At 55.5% G+C, this 25901-nt stretch overlaps 1 protein-coding gene across 1 annotated transcript in view; it reads right to left on the minus strand.

Annotated features, from left to right (window-relative positions):
* MAD1L1 (mitotic arrest deficient 1 like 1) overlaps positions 1–25901 on the minus strand; it is a 320736-nt gene that overhangs the window by 130427 nt on the left and 164408 nt on the right. The window contains exon 12 of the mRNA XM_079718283.1: positions 3831–3971. Coding sequence (XP_079574409.1) covers positions 3831–3971 — 141 coding nt within the window. The remainder of the gene's footprint in view (positions 1–3830; positions 3972–25901) is intronic.

Below are 25901 nucleotides of genomic sequence, written 5' to 3' on the forward strand. Positions count from 1 at the left end.
TGGATGAGTCGCCTGGAGGCTCTGAGGAACCCTTAACAAACGGGTTCTATAAAGTTACATAACTTCCTACCATCTGTCAATATGTGATGCTCAACTAATAAACTTCTGCCAGGCAGCTTGAAGCAGCTTCCAGAGTCTCCAAGTGTGGGTCGTTCTCCGAGACTCTGAGATGTGAAATGTTACTGTTTAATACAACAAGAAGAGGAAAACTGCCCAAAGGACCCCAGCCCCGCCCTGCACGGCTCGGCTGGCTCCGGCATGGGACCACTCTGACCTGGAGGGCGAGGTCAAAGCCAGGCGCCTCTGAGCCTGTCCCCTTCCTTGGAGCCGTAGGAGCAGACCCACAAGGGACGGCACAGGGGCCTATCGTGCCCAAACCCCGGTGTCCAGGCTCCAGCCTCCTGAGCTGCAGGCCTCTCCCGGGCTGCTCAGGGCCTCAGAGGGGTGAGACAGGGTTCAGAGAGCCTGGGTGCCCCCCCGAAGGGGTCAGGCTGGAGATGGGAAGCGGGTCTGGGCCGGGGACCCCCAGGCTGCCCCAGAGGCTCACGTGCATGGAGAGAAAGCATCGCCCGCTCCTCCCCGTGCCCCCCGCCCCCCTTCACCCAGCGCTCCCCCCGGGGCTGCACAGAAGCTCTCGGCTCTACCAGGAAACTGCTGGGACTGAAGGCAGGTCAGGCCAGCATCTGGGTTTTGTGACTCGCCTTAAAGGAGGCTCTGCCAACCCCTCTCCTGGGATCTCCTGGGATCTCCTGGAAGAAGGACCGGCAAACCACACGCGGAGCACACCTGACCCACAGCCCACGGCTGCCACCCTGCCGGGTCTCCCACCTCCCGTCTGAGCCCAGTCCTTCCGGAAAGGCCTCCGGGTGCTCACCCTCCTCCTGGTCCACGGAGAGGACGACCACAGTCATCACAAGGGCCAGGGAAGTCCCCACAGGCCAGGCCTCTGCCACCCACCCTCAGCCGGAGGGCTGAGCACGCCCACCAGGCCTCGTGGAGTGAGGAGACGGGGCCAGTCACGCAAGGGGACGGGGGGCGGGGGGGTGAGGGGTGGAGCACTAGCAGGGCTCCCTCCACACGGCCCATCACTGGCCTCGCGGTTGTGGGCACAGAGGGCACCGCCTTCACACCCACTTCGCCCTGGGCTCCTCCCCCCACCCCCGCCAGCCCCGTTCCTGAACCCCTTCCTGTTCTTCGCTAATGGGCTTCGCTCCTCATGTTGGGGTCACATTCTCCCTAACCCAGGCCTCCTCCTGGGATGAGACCAAGTCCAGGGGAGCCGCCAGCGGCCACCAGAGGGCCCCCCACAGGAACCCCCCCGGCCCCCACCCCGGGGATCCCAGGGCCAGTGGGGCTGGAGGCAGGTGCTGATGGGAGGTGGGCGCCCCCGTCAGGGCAGCACACCCTCCAAGGTGCTCGGGGAGCCCCCCTCCAGGCCCACTTGAGAACAGCTGAGACACTACTGTGGGGCGGCCCCCCAACAGCCCGGCTGGGCGAATCCAGGGAGCTTGCTGATGGGGTGACAGGGCCGCTGGCTGCAACGCTCAGGAATGAGGTGAATATTCCCCAATTTGCCCAATGTTTCCCATTTCCCCAATTTCTCCCCTTCTACACCATACTCCCTCCCACCCTCCGGACACTGTAGAGAAAAGCCTTCTGCCGTGTATGTGTCTCCCCGCACCTGTCACTTCTGCGACGCTACCGAGTGCTGGCAGAAACCCCTTGGGTCCTGGAGACCCGGCCCCAGCCCTCTGTCCTCGAGTGGACGGCGAGGTGGCCGTGAGCAGTCCGAGCTCTAAGAGGACAGTGCACACCACCGACAAGAGGACGAGGGCAGAGCTCTCTGGAAGGCTGGCAGTCCCACGCGGTCCCTCGTACTCCACGCTCAGCCCTAACCCCAGGGCCAGGCCTGACGGCAAAGGCCCTCTGCTCCAGCAGCGCCAGCACGTACAGGAATTCGGGCGCAGGGTCCTTCCTGTAGGAGGCCCTCTGCGGATCCCGCCAGCCCAGCCCACCCAGGACCCCTCATCCTCATCCTGCACCGGGCGGCTCCCCCAGCCCCCCACGGAGGCAGCTTCTCCCAGCCAAGCTCCCGCAGCTCGGGGCCAACCCAGAGCCACACGGCTCCAGGTCCCAGTGGCTCCTAATTGAGCGGCGGGGGGGCGCTCCTGGGGGCCTATGCTTGGCGGGGCCTGGTACAGATCAGGTCAGCGGATGGCTGGGGAGGAGGGAAGGAGGGAGGGGGAAGGACATCCTTGTCCCAGTACAGGTTCCCAGAGGGTTGGAAGGAGACGAGAAGGGGTCTTGGTGATGTGCAGGAAAAAGCACCAAGGCTGAGGAGAAGTCCCTGTCCTGTCCGGGGTCCCTCAGTACCAGTCCGCATCCCACCCTGGTGGGGGCCTGAGCCAGGGAGCAGGACCGGCCGGCTTTGTCTGCTGCCACCTGGTGGAGACCGGGAGGCGTACAGCCCTCAACAGGAGCAGACCCAGGCCTGACCCACAGGGCACAACGAATCCAACCACGACCTCCACTTTCCAAAGGTGATGGGTGGTTCCAACACTTGGAGTCAGTCAGCCTTTCTTCAGCTGCCTGCAGACACTCCAAAAAGGCCAGAGGACAGTGCCCAGTCGGCCTGGCCCAGCAATGCCCTGCTGCAGCTCCTCTATGCTTGACCCTTTCCACGAACAGCAGCTCAGGCCCAGGCGGCGCTCTCGGGGGGAGTTCAAGGGGGAGGGACTTGGGGGGCTCCCTCCCCTACGGGGGTCTGCTGTGCAGGACATGTGGAGAGCAAGAAGCCCCCTCCCCCAATGGATGGCCTCGCTGGGACGGCGAGCAGAGCCCGAATCCAGAACACTGAGGCTGGTCCCAGGGTAACCCCCAGCCTCAAAGATGGGGATCTCAGGTCCTCTGTCCTAACACAGATCCGGGGTCGGTGTGGCCTGGGTGCAGGGCAGGAGGCCATCGGCACCCGTGTCCGGAGAGCACAGGGCAGGGACGGGAGTCCCAGCGTGGACGGGGGGGCGGCTGCCAGGGCTGGGAGGCCGTTCCTCTGCCCCTCCTCTGACTGGTGCCTCCCGCCCAGCACCTGGACTGGCCACGTGAGCCCCCGTGGCGAGGATGACGACGGAGAGGAACAGCCGTGGCGCTGACGCTGGCAGAGCCAGTGATGTCCACCCCCCACCCCGAATTCTCCCGTAAGTCCGGGAGCTGGAAGGGAAGGCTGAGTGCCCGCCCCGCTGCACTGCTGACCACAGGAAGGGGAGAAGGGGTCGGGCACTTTCGCTACCCAAACCAGGACAGTCCCAGGCAAACCAGGACGAGTCAGCTCCCTGCAGGCAGGACTCAAGGGGAGACAGGGAGCCAAAGGAAGCCGGTGCCCGTCCGCCAGACGCCAGGGGCGGGGCTGTCCCCAAGCCGCAGCCTCAGGCAGGGTAAGACATGGTGACCACGCTGGTCAGCGAGTTCCGAGGTCACTGTCAGCCCCTCAACACCAACACGTAAAAAGCCTGAACATATGGCATTGGAGGTGCCAGAACTGCCAGCCTCGTAATGAACTGGAGCACACACGGTGCCAGACAGGAAGGATCTCTTAACGTAAGAAGTGCCGGGGACGCTAAGGATCGGGGGGAGCCTTCCCCGCGAATCCCTCTTCACTAGTGCCTCACGGGGAGCAAACGTGTGGCAGTAAAAACACCATGGAAGCGCCTGTACCGACAAGGCTGTACTTGCGGGGGCTGGAGGTGGCCCTCCCCAGCAGGACCGAGGTCTGCACGCAACAGCGTCCGCAGCGCCCCCCCCGCGGAGCGCGCACGGACGCAGGGCCCACTCACCTCCATCTCCGAGCTGTGCGCGTGCACCTTCTGCACCATGTCCTCAGCCTCGCGCATGCGGCGGGTCAGCTGGGGCGAGTACTCGGCTGGGGTCAGCTCACTGTCGTAGGACCCCAGGATGGCGCGCATGCCGTCCCGCTCCTGTGGGCACGGAGGGCAAGAGGTCAGGCCTGGATGGGTGAGGGGTGTGAGGGAGACAGGAGCAGCGTGGTGGGCTTGGGGTCAAGTTCGAGGGGCAGGATGCCAGGTGGGGCCCCCTGGGTGGCTCCTTGAAGAGCTCGAGCTGGACACTTAGCCCAACAGAGCCCACCAAGGCTGAGATGGGCCCTGGCTGCTCTGAAGCCGCAGCCCAGCTTGGCCAGTGCCCGGTGAGCCTGGGGCCCATCCTCGGTGGGGCCACGCTGCCTGCCCGGCCTTGAGCTGCACCGTCTGACCTGCGGTGGCCTCAGACTCATGGGCCAGTGGAGGGCGGGGGCTGCCTCCATCGGGGGTCGGCACCCCTCCCTCCCCGAGTCTGCTGTGTCCCCCAGCTGGGCAGAAGGTCTGAGCCAGTGTTCTGGGTCAGTGTGACCTCCTGAGTCCCGGCAAACAGACCAAGGGACACACCAGTGGGGTCCGCCAGCAAGTGGGTTGGAGTAACCCCGCTCCCGTGACTTCTGACCTGGCCTTTGACCCAGCAACACTCAGAGCGAGGGTGTAAACAGAAGGTTTGGTGGGTAAGGAGAGGTCCCTCTAAGCAGGGAGGCGGCAGGTGTCCTCCCAGAGTGCTCTGAGAGGCCCCGGGACCCCCGCAGCACCAGCTCTGGCCTTGGCAAGCTCCTCCCCACCACACCCCCGAGCTCATGGCGTGCCAGAGGCCACGGTCCTGGGCGTCACCATGCACCAGCCACGCCCGGCACCCCTCCTCCACGTAAAGATGCAGCTCAGGTTTCGTGGGGCACACGGACCACACAGCGCTGAGACCACCCCTTAGAGCCACACAGGAGTCCCCACCCAGTGGTACCCTACTGGAAATGATGAAGGCCAACAGCACGAGCCCTGGGAGAGACGGGCGGCGCCTCCTGAGCCACACGGGAAGACCCCTTCCTGAGATGCTGGCAAAGGGAGAACAGCAGGGGAGGCCCTCAGGAGCCCATCGGCCCCCGCCCACCAAGTTCAGCGGTCTCCTGCGCTCCCGGGCCTCTGGCTGGGCCGTCGCCCCAGCACGGACTTCATCATTAGGTGATGACAAAAAATTCAATAAGTGAGAAATTAAAGTTACAAATCCAACTGGAACTGGTCACACATCCGTGGAAAATTTGTTTCCAACAGGAAGGTTTATCGAGTGTCATAATTTTATTGAAATCCTGTATCTTCCCATTGACTTTTACGGTTTCAAGCTGGTTACACAGTTATTATTACCAGAGCGCCGGTGCCACGCAGGGGCCGGGGAGGGGCTTCCTTTCATAAACAAGCTGTAACTGTCACCTTTATTGACCAATAAATCTCCAAAATGCTGCCTCCCACTATGGTTCTCTTCTATTACATCTCCAGGCTAGCAAAGAGGAAGATATAAAATTGAAAGTTTGCTGTTTGTACCTTTTAAGGAAATTGTTTTGCCATTTAGTCTTGAAGCAGCGAGACCTGGGCTGGTTTGATCTGAAAACGACTTTTTAATGACAGGTTCCGCTTGCGGTGAAGGGCCTTCGTTTCCACTTGAGCAAGTGTGGGGACTAATCCCTGAACAGACAGGCACCCAGCCTGGGCAGAGGAGCCGCGTAGACGCCTCCAGGTACAGACAGGACGGGGCTCCCCTGGGTGCTTCTCCCGGGGACACCACAGCCCTGTCTGTCCCGGCACGCTTGCTTGTCAAATGATCAGCGCAACCCAAAGGGCGTGGTCACAGCATTGCGCAGGGAGAAATGGACTGAGGACGCGGGGGAGGGGGCAGTGATGGAAGCTGCCCCCGACCCCCAACCCCAGCCTGCACCGCCCAGAGGGGTGCGGGAGAGCAGAGGCCGCGACCGGCAGCAAAGGCAGCGGCCGTGACCCTGCTCCGACCCCGCCAGCCCCAGCCTCAGAGCTCCGGTCTGTGACTGACAGGCCGGCCCTGACAGCCCCACACTCCCTGACACATGAAGCGCTTGGGGTGATACGTACCGACCCTCCTGCACACAGGCCTCAAGGACCAGACAGAGAAAGCACGGGGGTGTGACCAGGCCTGGCTGGGCGGCAGAGGGTCTGCACACATCCTGCGGAGCGGCAGCCCAGTGCCCAACGCTCTGCGGCTGGCGCTCCAGGCGTCTACCCGGAGCTCGCGCCAACACCCAACTCGGGGACAAGGCCAGGGCCGCTCCGAGTAGGCAGCTCAAGAGCCCAGCCTTGCAATGCCTCTGGGCTGGCTCGGGAGGGTGCCGAGAGGACGCCAGCACAGGCAGCTCCAGACCCTCTTACCCGCCACCGCCTTCCCGCCCCTCCTCCCTGACGGCTCAGAGCTCTGCAGGCTTGTGAGCGGGGCACCAGGGCAGTACCAAGGCGATGTGGTCTCTGCAAGTTCTGGAATATTCCCAATAAGAACCCAGAATCTGAGGATGGCAGAGATGAAACCAACGCTTTCTTCTTTTATGTACATGAAGGGAGTGGAGAGCCTCAGTGGTGCTAAGCGGTGGAGAAAGGAAGTCATATAAAGCTTGGAAGGCACTCAGATCAAGTCCAGGCCACTGTTTCCTGGAAAGAAAACAGGGGCACAGAGGTACAAAGTCACTTGTCCCAAGCCCCATTGGGAGGATGGGCACAGGCCAGCCAATAACCAGGCGGCAGCCAAACTCTACAGCCCCGGGCCCAGCCCGGCAGGCCGAGTGTGGACTCAGCAGGCGTCTGCAGGAGGGGGCGGGAGGTCCAGGTGGGCACTAAGGGTCCTGCCCGGGGGAAGGCTGGGCTAGGGAATGGGTGGGGGCAGAAGCGGGGTGTGCAGGTGGGCGCCAGCTGGGGGATACAGAGGGGATGGGTCCGGAGTCCGAGCAAGGACCCCTCCCTCTAACCTGTCAGCGGATGCTGCCAATTCCGTCCACAGGAACGCATTTCCGACCCCCCTCCCCCGCCAGCAGCTTGTTACCTGGGTGGGGCTGGTTAGGAACGCAGGTTCCAGGGGCCCACCCGGCCCTTCGGCTCCCTGGGGACGGATTCCCCAAGTGCCGTCCTGTCCCTCAAAGATCCTGAGCCTGCCCTCACCTCAGGCCTCAGCTTTGCCGACCCCTCAGTCTGGAAATTTCTCCCCCGGGACAGGTCTGGCCCTCTCGTCCTTCAGGCCCGTCCCCGCCGGCCACGCGGCCTAGCGCACCTCACCACGCACAGCTCTGCTCACCGCCATCACTGTCCGCCTTTCCTTCTACAACTCAGGCCCCAGGTCTCCCAGGCCTGGCCAGCTCTAGGCTGAAGGGGAAACCAGGGGCGGGTGGCGGGGAGGAGGGGGGAATCCTCCCCTGAAAAGCTACGGCTTATGAGCAGGGAGGCAAGACCCTTCTACACATGCGGTTTCGTTCGGATCAGCCCTCTCTGCAGGCAGAGGAAAGCGTCCTACGCCTCCAGAATCTGGCAGCTCTGGGGGAACAGGCAAAGCCGTGGACATGGAGAACAGTGTTCTGGAGGCACGAGGAGGATGGGAAAACCCAGGCAGGTGGGAGAGCGAGTCGGAGAGGCAAGAACACGCAGAGGCGGAGCTCTAAGGACGCACGTGCACGCGTGTGCACGCGCACGTGTGAGATAAACCTTCACCAGGCCAAGTCCCCCAACTTCCCGCTCACCTGAAGGGAGCAGGCGGAGAGCGTTCCTCAGTGCTTCTGTCTGTAATGGCCCCTAAGGCCACCAGCAGAAGAGCCCCGCTGGCGTGCGGGGCCTCCCAGGAGTGCTGGGGGCAACAAGCGCTGCCAGGACCCCCGCTACCCTGGAAACCTCCCGCCTGCCTCCCCTCCTTCATCCTCCTCGCACTGTCCCTGGGCAAGAGCGGGCTCAGCGGGCAGGGGGCATGGGGGTACGGACAGGGGGACAGGGGTGAAATGCAGGCCTCAGGACGGGCCCAAGGACCAGGCCTGCAGCTCCTGGGCGCTGGAGAGGGCGCGCAGACAGTGAGGGGGCCACGGCAGACCCCGGGGCGGGGGGCCCGGGGGGAGGCTGCAGATGCAGAGGCCCCAGACGCTTTAGGAAATGTCTGGGCTTCCCGGTGGGCACCGCTGGGGAGGGGCGCTCCATACGGCATGCCCTCGTGGGAGAGCAGCGGCGGGATGACCACCTGCACCATCAGCTGCTCCTCCAGGTGTGGTCATTAAGACTGAGCTTTGCCGTGGGGCCCCAACATATGCCGACGAGTCCCCAGGGATGGAGAAACACGCACGCGCCCCACGCAGAGGCTGAAGCAGCACGTGCGGGTGGAAGCATACACCACTGCGACACTGAGGGCGGGCCTGCCCCCCGCTGGGTATGTGCGAGGTGCTGCCTGATGCAGGCCCATCAGAGCTGCAAGCCTGGGCCTTGGGGTGGGAGGGGGCAGGGGAGAGAAGGGCCACGGCCCAGGGGAGGCATGGGGCCCACAAGGAGGACGCCCAGGCGAGAGCTCAGACCCTGAAGGAAGCCGGCACCCCCAAGGGAGCACGGACGAGGGAGGAGGAGGGGGCATCAGCCGAGGGCCCAGGAAGGTGCGAGCACCCCGGCCGGCTGGGCCCAAATCCTGGCTTCACGAAGACGAGCTGTGTGACCGCAGGAAAAATAACTGCCCTCCCTGAGCCTCAGGACTGTGAAATGAAAAGCACAAGAAACCTCTCGGGGTGGCTGAAGTCCCAGCAGAGCACTGGGCACACGGTGCTTTGGCACGGCTGGTGCCCGGCAGGGCCACAAGAGCAGCAGCAGAGGTGCGGTCACCGCTGCTCCCACCCCCACTTCATCTAGTTCTTCTCTGGCGCCCAGGGCAGAGAGCACGCAGAACACGGAGAGGCCGGTCCCTCCCGCGGCCCAGCGCGCCCCAGCTTCGGAAGCCCCCCACCTGGCGAGGCAGGCATTGCCCGGGGATTCTCGAGCCCACTCCTCGGGGGCGGAAATCACATCGGAGATGAGGTCCTGCCGATCCCAGAGCGCGAGCCCAGAGGCCGGGGCTGTGGCGCCCACAGCGTCAGGGGCCCCACTTCCGGGCCCTCCTGGTTGGGGGCGGGGGCATCCCTGTGTGTTTTCACCGTCACAACCTCACCTCCCGGCCAGAGCTGCCACCCAGTTCACCCTCCTGGCCGACCGCTCAGCCCTCCGCCCACCTGCAGGGCTCCCCGGGGCCCTTCCAACCCAGCCCTTCCGCCACCACGAGCCTTCAACCAGTCTAGCACCTCTACCCGACCCCGCTCATCCCACAACGCCGTCGTGTTTTAATAAGAAAATGAAATTCATGACCCTAAACAGCTACAGAGTCCCGTTCCAATGGCCTCTCCACTCACACAGTCACCAAAAGAAATGCAGTGGATGGAGGCAGAAACGTGGAACTGCTGCGCGGGATGCCAAGCGGGAGGGTGGAAGCCGGCCTCCGCGAGCTGCATTGCCGTGCCCAATCCTGGCCGCTCGCTTCCCAAACTAGTGGGCAGTGCAGAGGTGGGCTGTGCCTCCACCTCCTGGGGTTCCCTGAGAGCCGTGATGAACACCGAGGGGTCCCAGTGTCAGGTGTGTCTGGGTTGGACAAACCCAGGCTCAAATCCTGACTCCACCACAAACCAGCTGTGCAACCCCAGGCAGGCGACTTAACCTCTCTGAACTCGCCCTTCTCACGCAAAATGGGGGCATGACCACCCGAGGGAGGGGCTGAAAGATGAACAAAGATTACTTGATAAACACGAAATGGTGCCTGCGGAGAGAAGGGCTGGGGACGGTCTCGTACGGCCGTGAGGGCCACAGGAGGAGGGGAGGACGGGCCCACGGCTGGCACCTGCACCTCCCACTGCCCGCCTCTCTCCTCCCTCTCCCCTCATCCCGCCCCAGGCTCACTGGCCCAAACACGTCAGCTTTTCCTTCCGCCAAGTGATGGTCTCAGTACCCTCGCGCCCAGGCAGGTGTGGCAGCTCGCTCACGGGCACAGCACTTTACAGGCCACAAGCCGTCACGTGTGTCATCCCGTGTGCCCTTCAGAACTGCATCAGCCAGGGCTCCCAGACTGTGGTCACCAGGATCCGATGCTGGCGACCAGCTCTGGGACAAGACGGCCGGTGTGGCTGTGGCCTCCTCACGCCTGCCCCTCTGAGCGGCTGGAAGGCGAAACCACAAGAGCCGAAGCCCACGGGCAAGGCCAGCGGCCACTGGTCTGAGGCCCCAGCACACCCTGGTCCTCCTACCACACGGCAACCCCAGGACTGGGGGGCCTCCCCCCTAGCCTCCCACTCCTGTCAACACGACCAGACTGCTCACAGACAGCACCGGGCTGGCGCAGTGGAACAAAGGGATCCAAGGGCATCAAGACCACAGGGGACACTCCCCACCATCCCCAGAGCAGCTCTGAGCTTGTCAGCGGGGTGCCCCTCCCACCCACACTGGCCGGGCACCAGCCGACGGGGCTCCCTCGGGAAGGAGGCCACCCCCAGGGACTGCGGAGGCGAAGGAACCAACGCGGCTTCAACTCCATCTAAAGACAACAAGAGGCAGGAGAGGCGGCCTCCCTCTGAGGCCACAGACACGAGCAAACGGGGCGCTCCAACCACCTGACACGTTCTGGAAAACCCACAGCACTCGAGAAAGATGAAATTCACTTTCTCGCTCTGTGTTCACCGACGTGGAAGCAATTCCACAAGAAAAGAAGGGACCCCGCGAAGGAGGGGAGCTGCGAGGGCAGCTCGGAAGAGAAGAACCACAGCCGGGCTGGGCAGCCTCCTGGAGGCCGGACGTCCAGGAGCCCAGCGGGCTGCACCCCGCCCACGCCCCTCCCCAGGGGCGGCTGACGGCACTGGCCGGGAAGACGATGTCCACCCATGGCCCCGCCCCGCCCTGCAGTGCCCCCTCCACTCTCACGCCTCTGGTCGCAGCCCCTAATCCTGCCACCCTCTCCAGGACACCTCTGCTCATGGCGCAGCCCCCTGCAAGGAGGCCTGCAGGGCCTCCACTGCCGCCCTTTGACCCTGGCTGGTTCTGGGGCCCCGGGCCCCACCTCTGCAGCCCCACAGGTCAAGTCAAGGACACGATGCCCGGGGACACTGGCATTTCTGCCCCAACACTGGACGAGGACATGGCCTGTAATTTCCCCGACAGGTGCTCTGAACGTTGGATTATCAGGGAGAAGAGGTTGAAGAAAGGAGAAAGGACGTGGGAAAAGGCGCCACGTCCAGAAGACCAGTGAGCTGCACGCAGCCTGCACGCTGGCAGGGCCGAGGGCTGGCACTCGAGATGCTTCTCCTCCGTCTGCCTCCACCTGCACCCTTCCTACCCTGATGCTGCAAAATGAGCCAGACCCAAAGCCCCTGCACTACAGACACGAGCCCCTGCCCGAGACCCCGAACAGGGCAGGGACCTGGGCTGCCAGGACTCCCTGGGCCACCTCCACCTGGGCCTTTACCTCCCTGCGCTGGGAGAAGTGAACTCCAGCCGACGGCTGCAGGTTCACAGGGTCAGAGGCCCTGCTTCCTTGGGTGCTGCCCAGTGCCGACAGGACAGCGGCCAAAGGCGATGTGCCACACCAGAGCATATCATATCATATTCCAACTTCAGAAAATCAAGGAGAAATCCAAAACATGCCAGAAACCATGCAAGTGAGATGAGAATGTAGGGAAATATTATAAGTGTTGAAAGAAAAAACCCACCATCCTAGAATTCTGTATCCAGTGAAATTACCCTTCAAGAGTAAGAAATAAAGATTTTCTCAGACCAAAAAAAAAAGAGAGAGAGAGAGAGAGGGTTTGTTGCTGGTGCACCTGCCTTAAAAAATATTAAAAGGTGTTCCTGAGAGAGAAGCAAAATGACAGAGGCCAGAAAGTCAGATCTACATAAAGAAAGGAAGAGATTCAGAGAAGGAATAATCGAAGGTAAAACAGAATCTTTTACTTTTCTTAGTCGTAACTGATCTAATGGATAACCGCTCAAAGCCATAGCAGCAATGATGCATTGGGTGCCTGCAGCACCTGCGTACATGCAACGAAGGACAGCACTACTATACAGGGCATGAGAGAGGGCCTGGGAAGACAGTTATAAGGTGAGTGCACGAAACTGTGAAATGGTACAGTGTGATTTCAAGGTGCACTTACTTTGAAATGTGTATTTCAAACTCCAGGGTAGTCATTAAAAAGAATTATTTAGGAAGTATAATTCATGAGCTAAGAGAGAAGAAGAACTGAAATCATATAAAATGCTCAGTTAACACCAAACAAGGCAGATCAAGAGGGGAAGATAAAAAAGAAACAACGAACAAGTGTCCAAATAGAAAACAGCGACAGACCCCAGAGATACTGAACAAGCGACACCAGCTATCACATCACGTGTGAATGATCTAAACACGCCGATTAAAAGATACTGTCACAATGGTTTAAAAAACAAGATCCCGTTATGTTGTCTATAAAAAACCCCACATTAAATATAAAAACACAGACAGACTTAAAAGTTAAGGGATAAAGATATGCCATGCTAACCTCAACCAAAAGAAAGAAGGCGGCAGGCCTCATTAATCTCAGGCACAGCAGACCTCAGGGCAAAGAAAGCTATCAGGGATAAAGCGGGGCATCACACAAGGATAAAGGGGTCAGTACTCCCAAGAAGACATAATGCTTAACACATATGTGCCTAACAACAGGGGGTCAAATTACATGAGGCAAAACTGACAGAACTGCAAGGAGCAAGAGAAGTATCCACCTGACATAGCTGGAGACCTCCACACCCCTCTATCAGTAACTGACAGATCCAGCAGGCAGGAAATCAGCGAGGACACAGTTGAACCAAACAGCACCATCAATCAATTAACGGGGTCTAATTGACACTGATAAAATACTTCATCCAGCAACAGCAAGATACACATTGTTCTCAAGTCACATGAACATTCAACAAGATAGACCACATTCTAGGACATAAAACACATCTAAACACATTTAAAAGTACACAGATCAAGCAAGGTAAGCTCCCAGAGCATACTGGAATTAAACTAGAAATTGGTAACAGAAAGATGGCTAGACAATCCCAAAATAGGTGGAGATTAAACAACACTTCTAAATAACACACAGATCAAAGAAGAAGTCTTAAGAGAAATTTAACAATATTTTTAACAGAATGAAAATGAAAACACAACTTATCAAAATTTGTGGGATGTAGGAAAAGCAGCACTTAGAGGGAGTTTATAGCTTTAAATTCATATTTAGAAAAGAAAATCTAAAATCAATCATCTAAGCTTCCATCTTAGGAAACTTAAAAGAAGAGCAATATAAGCCTTAAGCAAGCAGAAGAAAATCATAATAAAAATAAGAACAAAAACATCAATGAAACTGGAAACAGGAAATCAACTGAGAAAACAAACAAAACCAAACACATGTTCTTTGAAAAGGTAGCAAAAATGATAAACCTCTAAGCAGGCTGACCAAGATAAAAAGAGAGAAGACACAAATTACTAGTATCAGAAATGAGAGAGGGGTTATCACTATTAGTCCCATAGACGTAAAAAAGAATAAAGCAGTATTATCAACAATGCTATACCCAGAAATTTTTAAACTTAGATGAAGGGACCAATACCTTGAAAGACGCAAACTATCAAAATTCACAAGAAGAGAAACAGAAAATCTGAGTAGGCCTGTATCTATGAAAGAAATCAAATTAACAATAACCTTCCTAAAAAGAAAGCACCAGACCCATACGGTTTCCCTGGTGAATTCCACCAAATATTTAAGCAAGAAATTGCTTAATCTCTTCCAGAAAATAGAAGCAGTCATACATACATTTCTGCGTATGATACTGTAACGATATGCATGATGTCATGCATTTGTCAAAACCCAAAGAACTCTACAACACAAAGAGTAAACCTTAATGTAACTGATGGACTTTAGTTAATGATAATGTATCGATATTGGTTCACTAACTGTGACCTTAATACCACACTAATGCAGGATGTTAATATTAGGCAAAACTGTGGGGTGGGGGAAATAAGATGGGAGCCCTATACCATCTTCTTGTTTTTTCCATAAACTCTTCCAAATGCAAAGTTTACTAATTAAAAAATATTCTATAATATGGACATTAATATAACCCTCTGTGCCCCCCCTGCTCCCCCCCAAAACAAGCAACAAGCAAAAAAACAGTAAAAGGAACTGGAGTCGAGGGAGAACAAATCAGCTGCCTGAGTCAGATGACAGCACATTTCTGAACAGAGTCTATGGAAGTCAAAAGACAGTGGAAGGAACCCTCAAAGGGTGCAGGTGGAAGGCTGCCAACCTAGAATTCTACACTCAGCAAAAAAAAAAAAAAAAAAATCCTCTAAAAATAAGCTTAGTAAATACATTTTCAAACCAAGACAAACTAAGACAATTCCTCAGCACATATCACACCAAGGGAAGTACTAGAGGGTATTAGTACAGACAGAAGAAAAATGATCTCATGGACGTTTATGCAGGTGGTAACAAATATGTATAAAAGCAAAGTCACAATGGAAATTGATAAATATTTTGAACTAAATAAGAAAAATACAGTATATCAACACTAAACTATGCATCTAAATTTATAGCCTTAAATGCATACATGATAAGAGAAGGTTAAAACCAATCATCTGCATATACAACTCAAAAACTCAGAACAAGAAAAACAAATTAAACCAAAGAAAGGTAATAATAAGTATAAAAATAGAAATTAATGAAATAGAATACATACAGTATAGAATCAATACACCAAAACCTGGCTCATTCAAATGATTAATTGATGAACCCTTGATGAGACAGATCAAGAGACAGATTAAATAACCAAATAATGAGACTGAAAAAGACATAACCACAGACCATAAAAATATTTTAAAATCTAACAAGATATACTGAACTTCACACGAATTTAAAACTTTAGATAAAATGATAGAATAGACAATCTTTTAAAAAACAAAGCTTAGGGCTTCCCTGGTGGCGCAGTGGTTAAGAATCTGCCTGCCAATGCAGGGGACATGAGTTCGAGCCCTGGCCTGGGAAGATCCCACATGCCATGGAACAACGAAGCCCGTGCACCACAACTACTGAGCCTGCGCTCTGGAGGCCGTGAGCCACAACTACTGAGCCCACGTGCCACAACTACCAAAGCCCGCGCGCCTGGAACCCGTGCTCTGCAACAAGAGAAGCCACAACAACGAGAAGCCTGCGACAGCAACGAAGAGTAGCCCCTGCTCGCCGCAACTAGAGAAAGCCCATGCACAGCAACGAAGACCCAACACAGGCAAAAATAAAAAAAAAAATAAATTTATTAAAAAACCCACAAAGCTTATCATAACTGAATCAAGAAGAAAAAGAAAATCTGAATAGTTTCAAAGTCTTTAAAAGAAAAGAAAACCCCAATATAGAATCTTCCCAACACAAAAACTCCAGGTCTAGATGCCTTTATTGGTGAATTCTACCAAACTTTTAAAGAAGAAATACCACCAATCTTACACACATTATTACAAAGAAGGGAAAAGAGAACTTCCTAACTCATTTTATAAAGTCAGAACAACCACGACACCAAAACCCGATAAAGACTTTATAAGAAATAAAAATTGTCAAGATCTCTCATAAACACAGATGCAAAAATCCCTGAACTGCTTATTAGCAAACCAAATAAAGCATTACTTACAAAGGATAATCCACAGACAAGTTTCTTTATTCCTGGAATGCAGTTTGCTTTAAAATTTGGAAATCAATTAATTAAATTCTCCAAATTAACAGACTATTTAAAAAAGAAAATCATGATCATCTCAATATATGCAGTAAAAGCATTTCATTAAAATTCAACAGCTATTCATGATTAAAACAATAAAACGAAAAAACCCTCACAGCAAATGAGGAACGGAAGGGACACTCTTTGATCTGACAGATTCCCACACGAGTCATCATCTGTGACAGTGGAGGACTGAAAAGGAAGCAAAGCTACTGACACTTCTGTTCAAAACAGTACTGGGGAACCTAAGCAGTAGAATAAGGCAAGAAAAGACATAAAGGTATGAAGATCAGAGAGAACTGAAAAACTATTATTAGTAGCTGACACAACTGTGAACATAGAAAATCCAATAAAACTTACAAATAAATTATTAAAATAACTCAACTTAGTAATGTCGCTGGATCAAAGTCAAAATTCAAAGTTCAATTACGTTTGTACAGGCCAGCAAAGAGAGTGAGAAAAATAAATCCTGGCAAAGACGCCATTTATAATATCATCATTAAAAAAAAAAAAAACCTATGAGATGTCATGTCTACCTAGAAAACTTTAAAAACATTACTGAGAGAAATTAATGACCTAAAAACGTGGAAGCAAATAAAGATGTTCATGGATCTGAAAACTTAACGTTACAGAGATGCTATTTGATCACCGCACTCCCAGTAAAGTCTCGGCAGGTTTACTGGTGGAAACCGACACTTGACAGGAAAATGCAGAGGGTGGTGATCAGCCCCGGCAGTCAGATGACAAGGGCGGGGGAGGCCTCCCTATCAGAGAGCGAGGCTCAGTGACTGAGGCAGTGTGGTTCCAGCGAAAGGAGAGAGAAGCCCAACACTGAGTGCAGAAACGGCCCAATGCACAGAGGCACACTTAGTTTCAGGTAAGCAGCGCTCAGGAGCAGCAGGAAAGGACCATCTTTTCAATAAATGGTGTCGAGTCGACTGAACGTCTACGTGAGGAGAAAACGAAGCTTGCCAAACACGATAAACCTTTGTGCTGTGAAGTTAAGTGTGAAGAAGCAAAACGTTAAAGAAAACGTTATTAAAAGATACATCAGTGTCTTGGGGCAAGCAAAGCTTTCTTAAACAGTGAATACACAAAAAATAATAACCATAAAGGAACTTTCACGTGGATAGAGCAGGTCTCATTAAAATCAAGAACTCAGAGTGAAAAGCTGGGAGAAGATATTTGCAAAACAAATACTTGACAAAAGGCTAGGATCCAGAACATACAAAGAATTCTTACAAATCAGGAAGGAAAAGCAGAAGGCAAGACCAGGCAGGGAACTTGACAGGGGCTTCACCAAAGCAGATCTCCAAACGGCCAGTGAACACATGAAGAGGTGTTCAACCTCATCCACACCCTGGGAGATGCAAAGGGCAAAAAACACAAGGAGGTAGCTGACCCTCCCTGGAATGGCAGGAGTTTAAAGGAACGACCATGCAAAGTGTGAGCAAGGCTTTGAAGCAACAGGAATGCCCGTGCCCTGCCAGCAAGTGTGTAACCATCACAGCCACCTTGGCGAACTGACACAAACTGCACAGGTGAACACACAATGGACCCTCCCAGGGGTGCAGAGACAGAACTCATGCGTGTGCACGTGACCCAAAGACAAACGAAAGAACGTTCATGGCAGCGTTACGATCGCTGAGAAATGAAGAAACCCAAACCCCCGTCAATGGAACAATATATGAGGTACACTCATAAAACAGAAATTGCACAACTGTACCCAGCAACAGTATTCTGACCAACAGAAACAAGCACAAAAGATCACATACTGCACAAGTCCATGTATATAAAGTTCAAAACCCAGTGAAACTATCTTCTGCAGGTATGTTACACATTGATAAAAAGTTGACAAAAGTAAGTATTAAAAAAAGATATTCTGTAGTTTCAGAAGCACGGCTATAGCTGTACAGTCCCACTTACAGTAAACAGCTTCTCGGAAAAAACATTCTGCCTGAAGACCAGCTCCCTCTCCCACCCCTTCCTGCCGAGAGCAGGAAGGACCCGCACACCTGGCAGGCAGCGTGGCAGCAGAGGGCGGGCCACAGGTGACCCGGACTTCCAGCACAGATCCCAGGGAGTCACATCAGTAGTGAAAGAGGACCAGGAGGGGAAGACGGCAGGGCGGTCCCAGGGAGACCTGGATGTCACACACGTGGTCTGGAACAGGAAGGAGGGAGAGCCCGGAGACAAGAGATTAGCCTGGAGAGAAGAGAAGAGCCTGGGAGTTGTGATTATAATGCAGAGAGGGGGGTGGGAGGGGACGGAGCAGGGATGGACGGAAACCTCCACGGAGGAGAAGCAGCTGGGTTGCCCCCCAGGCCACACTGAGCTGGGGGAGAAGGCTGTCCTTTCTCACCCAAAGTGCCCAGTTCTTCCTCCCGAGAAAACTCAGCTCCTGAGGCCTGAGGTCTTCCAGACAGTGTTTGCCCTAGAATTCTCCTGGGGGCGCAACAGGAGCCAATGACCCCGATCCTGACCCTCCAGGCCAGTGAGGCCAGGAGAAAGGGTCCAGAAACAGCAGGGCAGAGGGAGGCAGCGCGCAGCAGAGGCTACGCACCGAGGCCAACGCACAAGAGGCAGCCGGGAGACGTGGTCCAAACCCAGGGTGGAGGAAAAAGGGCCCTTGGGACAAAAGTCTTCAAAGTAGTCAAAGCTCAGTAACTCCCGTACACTGGGTATAAAAAGGCCAGTTCAGTGGATGATGAGTGAGTTAGAGGGTAATTTTAACAGAATGCAATTCTGTTAACTTCCTGGAGAAACCTGAATAAAGTGTCCCCGAACACGTGTCTTGCTTGGCTTCTTCCTAAGGAGCGAAGGCTCATTTGCGGGCTTCTCCAGGACAGTCTGGGGCAACGGTTCTGGAGGAGCCGGAGCTTCCGCAAAAGGCAGCGTAACCCCTTTAAAAGTGGTGAAAACTATTAACCTGTGCTCGATGAAAACGCTCCCAGAACAAATCAGACCTCGCCCTGGTCACAGCAAACTGAGGACATGAGAAGTTCTTCCCTGATGAGCTGGTTCGCTGTAACAAGCCCTGATTTTCACGTCCCCACCGCTCTGCTCACGGGCCAGCAGGAACAAGCAGGCCCTGGACCGTGTAAGTGGCCACGACCTGGGCTCTCAGTGGCTGCTCCCCGAGCCCGCCTGCTCAACAGGGGGTGATAGCGTGTCGTCTCCCCCCCCACCCACCCCGCTCCGCTCCATGTGTCACTCCCTGCGTCTGTCAGCCTCCTTCCGCAACGGTCTTATCGTTTACGGAGCTCTGGTCTGCCCGGGCCATCAGATGCAGAGCAGGTCCGTGGAGGAGAGGGCTGGCTGACCCGAAAGGCAGCTCCCGTGCCCAGGGTTCCGCTTGCGTCCACCCCGGTGGCACGTGCCAAGCCAAGTCCTGCCCTGCCGGCCCCGCACAGGGAAGGGCCGAGGTCCTGTCTCGCTGCCCCGCACTCCACACACTGGGCACAGACATCTGGGGTCTGAGTCACTGTCAGGGTATCCCCCCACCCCCCAACTGCCTACACCAGCCCGCGGGGGTGGAAGGGATGAGCTGCGGCTCCTCTGTGTTTCTCTGTATTTCTCACCGGCAGCCGTGTTCCTGCAACTTCAACCTCCTGATAAAAAGCTCTACACCACCTACTGTAGGCAGGAGTGGGAATCAATCGAGATTTCCCTGAGCAATGTTACTTAGATTTCACACTGCTCTGTTACAAATTCCATTTCATTTACGTTCACTGTATGATGTGTCCCCAGCATCGCCCTGACCCAGCACTGAGCTTCCTACAGCAGGTCCTCACCCGGGCGTGCTGACAGCTTGGGCGCCGCCTTTGGGAGCTGGCGCTCCAGGGCAACACTCGAGGGAGGGAGGGGCCAGGGCCGCCAGCGCCGTCCCCCTATCAGGTCCTCACCAGGGAGGGGGCCGTGACCCCCCAGTCCATGCAGTACGCCACACCACACAGAGGTAGGGACCACAGACGAGGGCATGACTGCTGGCACGGCACGGCACGGCCGTGTGTTAAGCGTGATTTACAGGTCCGGACAGAGAGGAAGAGCAGGTGACGGAGGGACAGGCTGCTACGTGGGCCACACCAGCTCGACTGCAGGCAGGGACAGCCCATCCCACTGCACGCCTCAGCTTCCCTGCCTGCAAAACAGGAGCTGAATTAGACGGACCTGGTGCACGGCCGCTCACACCTTTACAAAGCTTCGGAGCCTCAGTGGCTTTCTTCACTGGGGGGTGGGGACACGGGCAGCTGGTGGCTCAAGTGAGCTCACCGCCGCGTGTGGGGCTGCGATCGTACCAGGCACTTCCCACCACTGGCTCACCTGGCCTGTCCCTCTCTACTGGACACTCAGCCCCCGGCACAGCCTGGGACGCAACCGGCACTCGGTAAACTCCCGTTCAAGGGAGAACTGAGTGGATGAAACGTTACGTCTTCAGAACAACCACAGAAGCACGTGCTGGCCCCGCCCTCAGAAGAGGACCCAGGCTCGCTGAGGTAAAGAACTTCCCCGAGCCCAGGGCTGCGGGAAGCCAGAGCCCAGGCGCTGCACCATCACACTGACTGGCGGGGGCGGTGGGGGGCGGTGGGAGGTGCACTCAGACTGAAACACTTCATTGCGTGACTCAAAGCCCTGCACAGCCCTGGGCTCGAGCACCTGTTGCTCGTGGGCAGCCATCCGGTCTCCGCCGCTCACCAAACTCCGGGTCCCAGGGGCACTGGCAAGACCCCAACAGCTCTCGCTAAGTTAAAAGCAGGAGCTTCCTCAGCGTGAAGGTCAAGCGCCAGGCCGGGGTTGCTGCCCCAGCCCCACGGGCAGCTGCCCAGAGCTCGGGGACCAGCTCCCCCTGCCAGGTCGTCCTCAGAGCGCGGCTCTGCTGACAGGCCCGGAATTCCAGACCAGGGTTCAGAGCACAAGCACGAACCCACGGGGCAGCATCCTCACTGAGGCCTCACATCCCAGGTGGAAACTCAAGCCAGCGTCACTCTGGATTCAAGTCCAGGGTGGTGGATGCCCAGCCAGGGTCAGGCTAGTCTGAGAGATGCCGGTCAAGTGAAGAGACTGTCCCGTTCTCCAAGAACTCAGCCTGGGGGGTGACACGGTGGAGACGGGGTGGGCCTCGGCAGGGGCGGGACGTGGACAGGGCCGAGGAGGAGGAGAGCGCCCAGGGCTGCACGCGGGAGGGAGCAGCATGGACAGGGCGGCGTCTCCTCTGTAGAGGACGTCCGACAGGGTAACTCATTCACGGGCACGTGTGCACAGGCCCGATGCCCCAGTGCACCCGGGCTCCTAAGGGCAGGGGCAGTATCGCCGGTCCGCACCTCCACAGAGCTCAGCCAAGTGCTCCCACGCGTCTGGGTCTCTGCATACCTGCTGATGCCACCGCAAGACACAGAGCACCAAGGAGCTCACGCCCCAGCCCAGCCTTTTCACTCACTCATTCCACAAAGGCCATCAGCTACCAACCTTGCCCCAGGCCCAGTGCCAGCCTCCCGGCTACCGCATCCATCTACCAGGGCACCAGACGGGAGCCTCCCCGTTGAGGTCAGACCACCCAGACTGCAGGCCTCAGCTCGGATGCCTGTGCGGGCTGTAACAGGTCAAGCCTCTCTGAGCATTTTCTCAACCATAAAAGAGACAAAGTCTTGTATCACAGGTTATTTGGGGGATGAAATAAGATCATTTACGGAAAACCCACAATATCAGCTTTTAATTTCAGCTGTTGACTACTGTTATCAGTCCCACCTCCTTGGAACGCTCCCCCCATACTAGAAACCAAAACAAACAGCTGGCTCTTCTGACTCAGCCACCTCCTCAGATTAACTACAGCTGCCCGGAGGGTGCCCTTCCCAAGCTGCCGACTGCACAGGAGCCCACTCGGGGGTGTCCGTGGTTCACGGCCATCTGCCTCACCAGGCAAATGTAAGCCCCAAGGGCAGGTGAGACGCACTCTGTCCCTGTCGTAGCCCCCACAGCCAAGGCGGCACTGTGTTAACAATCACGGAACTCGGTGCACGGACTCCACCTGGGCCTCGTCCGGCGCTCTGTGGCCACGTGTTGGCTTCCATGCCGGGAGGCCCGCCTCGCGCCGAGCCACAGCTCTCCGTGCAGCCGACAGGCTGCGAGGGCCCAGAGGAGCCGTCCATCCTCCTGCCCTTGCTTCTCCAGGCCCTCCCCAGTCTCGGGGCGGGGGGCAGATAGGATGGTGGTGGTGCAGCTGCAACACCCCGCCCATGCCAGGCCCCCCGACGGCTGCTGTGCTGGGCTCTGTGCCTCACGGGACCGGGAAGGCCGCGACCCCGCAGGTGCCCCAGCCCTGGGCGCTCCAGCCTCTGGCGCTGACGGCTTCTTTGACGTCAGCCTTGTGCGGAACTGAACGGGAGGCGCCATCTCCACACCCAGTGTCCCCTCTTCAAAGTGCCCCAGGTCACACGGGGAGAGACCGCATGTGTCCTCAGGCCGGAGCGGAAAGCAGAGCTCCCGACCCCACAGCCGCTCCCCGTTTCAGGCCTGTCCTGGAGCCGAAACGCAACAGCCACTGTCAGCCATGCTTCCACGGACACACCTCCCCAGGCAGAGGAGCAGCTCGTTCCTGAGGTGACGGCTGGGGCCGAGGGCGCTGAGACTGCCTACGAGCCCGGGGAACACCTCAGCAGACGGCGGGCCCAGGTGCCACCTCTTACCCTCCAGCCCCGCCTTACGATGACGGGCAGCGGGGCCGGAGGACTCGGAGAAAGGTGCTCTAACCCCGCCTCCACTGAGACTTGATTTGAAGACCAAACCACAAAACCCAGAAGGTAGAGAAAAGCGACTTGAAGACCAAACCACAAAACCCAGAAGGTAGAGAAAAGCGACTCGAGCTTTCCTTGATGAGGAAGGCGAAGGGTCTCTGCCGAGCTGCTGCACGAGCTCGCGGCAGAGTGAACAGCTGGGTCCCAGGATGCTGGGCGCGTCAGGAAAGGTAATAAAAAATGGAAACCGTCTAAATTTCCAGCAAAGAGAGGAGTCTAATTTTGGTATGTCTGCACAAAGAAACATTTCACAACCACTGAGGGCTTTATTCTCAAAGACTATAATAAACGGTAGGTGATAAACACAGGACACAAACAGGTCTGTCTGTCCTGTCATGGCTATTTCCCCAAACACATGGGCAGCTACAGGAACGTGGCTAATGCCACAGCATCTATGGCTGCCAGCCGATAACTACACGATGGATGGACGGATAGACGGACGGACAATGGATGAGGGGGAAAGGAGGGAAGGAGATGAGACGAAGGAAATGAACACACATTACTTCAGTGCTCTCTGGGTGAGGGATCAAGGTTTTTCTGCCTTCTTTACACTCCTCAGCAGTTTTCAAGCTGTCCACAACGCACAGTATCCCAACCAAGGAAAGAAAGGGGCACTGATGATTTTAAAGGACCCAGAGGTTACGAAGCACATCAAGACACATCAGCCAACCCTGCCTGTCACTCGGCAGACGCCAAACCTAATGCCCCGAGAGGTAACGGTTTCCCCGAGTCACGTGCAACACATGGCCACTCCCCACAGGAGCAGACCTCTCGGAGGATGGTGTCCACACCCGTGCCAGCATCCCGAGGGCAGAGCGCCCCGGCCCATGTGGAGAGAAGGGAACCCGAGCTGTGGGAGGTGGCCCACGGGGTCCAGCCAACGCCACCCGGAGGCCGTACGGCGGGTCCACGCGCCCCCCACTGAGGACACGGTGCTCTCGCCAGTGACGGGCTAGGACACATGAGGCTGCCAGAAACAGAAGTTTCATTTCTTCGGGATAAATACCCAGAGTGTGACTGCTGGGTCACATGGTCCTTGCAGTTTAGTGGTTTTTTTTTTTTTTTTTAATTTATTTAATTAATTTATTTTCTGGCTGCGTTGGGTCTTCGTTGCTGAGTGCAGGCTTTCTCTAGTTGCAGTGAGCGGGGGCTACTCTTCGTTGCGGTGCGCGGGCTTCTCACTGCGGTGGCTTCTCTTGTTGTGGAGCACGGGCTCTAAGTGCATGGGCTTCAGTAGTTGTGGCTCACGGGCTTCAGTAGTTGCGGCTCACGGGCTCTAGAGCCCAGGCTCAGTAGTTGTGGCACATGGGCTTAGTTGCTCCACGCATGTGGGATCTTCCCAGACCAGGGCTCGAACCCATGTCCACTGCACTGGCAGGCGGATTCTTAACCACCAGGGAAGCCCGTGGTTTAGTTTTTTAACAAACCGTCAGGGTATTTTCCAGAGTGCTTTTCCACTTCACATCCCTCGGGTGACGGGTAAGGGATCCCTCTGGCGTCCTCACTGGCACTGGGTGTTGTCCCCATTTTTACTTTCAGCTGTTCTGACAGGTGTGTGGTTCTAACTTGCATTTCCTACCAGCCAATGACATGGAACACCTGTTCATGTACCTGTCTGCCATCTGTGCAGGCTCTTCATACATGTCTCTGCCCATTTTCTGATTAGTTTGTGGTTTGCAAATATCCTCTCTCAGTCTGTACCTGTCTTTTCATCTCTTATCACAGATTTCCACATAGGAAGAAGTTTTTAGCTTTTGGTCTAATTTACTAACTTCCCTTTTCACAGACTGTGCTTTTGGTGCCAAGTCTAAGAACCCTTTGCCTAGACCCTGAAGGTTTCATCTCCCTTCTGAATAAAAGTTTCATACTTTTATGTTCTACATTTAAGTTTGTGATTAATTTTGAGTTAATTTTCATACTAAAGGTTCACTTTTTTGCTGTATAATGCCTAAGTGCTCCAGCACGATTTACTGAAAAGGCTGTCTTTCTCCCCCTGAACTGCTTTTGCATCTTTCTCAAGTATCAGTTGACCCAAAGCAAGCAGAAAGAAGGAAATAATAAAGACTAGAGTACAAATAAATTAAAAAGAAAGTAAATAGAAAACAAGAGAGAAAATCAGCTGAGCCAAATGCTGGTTCTTTGAGAAGATCAATAAAATCGATAAAGCTTTAGTTAGACTGACCCAGAAAAAGAGAGGAAAAGATTCAGGTTACTGCAGTGAAGAATGAGAGATGAGACAGCATCCCAGACTTGAAAGAAATAAAAAGGATTAAAGGAATACGATCAACAACTGTACTCCAAAAATTAAACAGCCTGCATGAAATGAACAACTTCCTAGCAAGACACTACCAAAACTGACTCAAGAAGAAATAAAAAGCCTGAATAGACCCATCGTAAGTATTAAAAGACTGAACCAGCCACCAAAACCTCCCTGTCATCCCTCTGCAGCCTTGCCTGTCCCCTCCCCTCCTCCTGGGACTCTGGTGGCAGGAAGGTCGAGCTCTCCTTGGAGGCCCCGTTATCTCTCTTCCAGGGTTTCTCTCTGTCGCTCAGACTGGGTCATTTCTATTGCTCCATCTCCACGTTGGCTGATTCTTTCCTCTGTTCCCTCCATTCTACCACTGACTCATCCCTTACATTTTTATTCCAGTTACTGTGTTTCCAATTCTTATGTAAAGCGTCCCATCTCCCAGCGCCCTGGCTGGGCGGGGGCAGCTGGCTTTGCTGTCTGCACCCTTTGGCAGTCCTGGCTGCCGACCTCTCCAGCTCCACGTCTGGGACAAGAGGAAACAGCAAAGCCCGAGAACTCATCACGGGTTGCTCCTTGGGTCCCGAGGTCCCCAGCCTCCACCCTTCTGAGTCCTCTATGTTTGTTTTATAAACAATATCCAGGGTTTTGGTTGTACTTAGCAAAAGAAATGGGAAAAACTGAATCTACTCCATCTTCCTGGAAACAGAAGTCTTAGCTGTTCTTTAAAGTCACTCAATTCAGCAAGTAATGAGCACTGCGGATGTGCTGGGTGCCGCAGCAGACGGCACCCGAAGCGGCGCAGTTTAGGAACAACAGGTGTCTAGCGCTGCTCCTGGCTCACAGGTGACACTCAGCACGTGCAGAACTAAACCAGGTGAGGAAGGGCATTGAAGGCATCTGATTCAGGTCACTAAACCCTCTCTGCCCAAGGAAGGCAGGACTCCAGCAGAAGGGTATGACTTCCAAGTTGCAAAGTCACCAACTATCACCAACGTGGCCGCACAGGGTGCGGGGGAGGGGGGAGACTGAAGGAGAAAATCACTCTGGTGCCCACCCTACCAGGCCCACCTGCCACCAAAGCTCCCCACGTGGATCCAGTTCTGTTCCAGCGAGGCCTGCACACCCAGAGGTCAGGAAGAACCCCCTGGCAAGGTTGCCGGGCGCCGTCTCTATTGC

This window comes from Hyperoodon ampullatus (assembly GCF_949752795.1).
Source record: "Hyperoodon ampullatus genome assembly, chromosome: 14".
NCBI lineage: Eukaryota > Metazoa > Chordata > Mammalia > Artiodactyla > Ziphiidae > Hyperoodon > Hyperoodon ampullatus.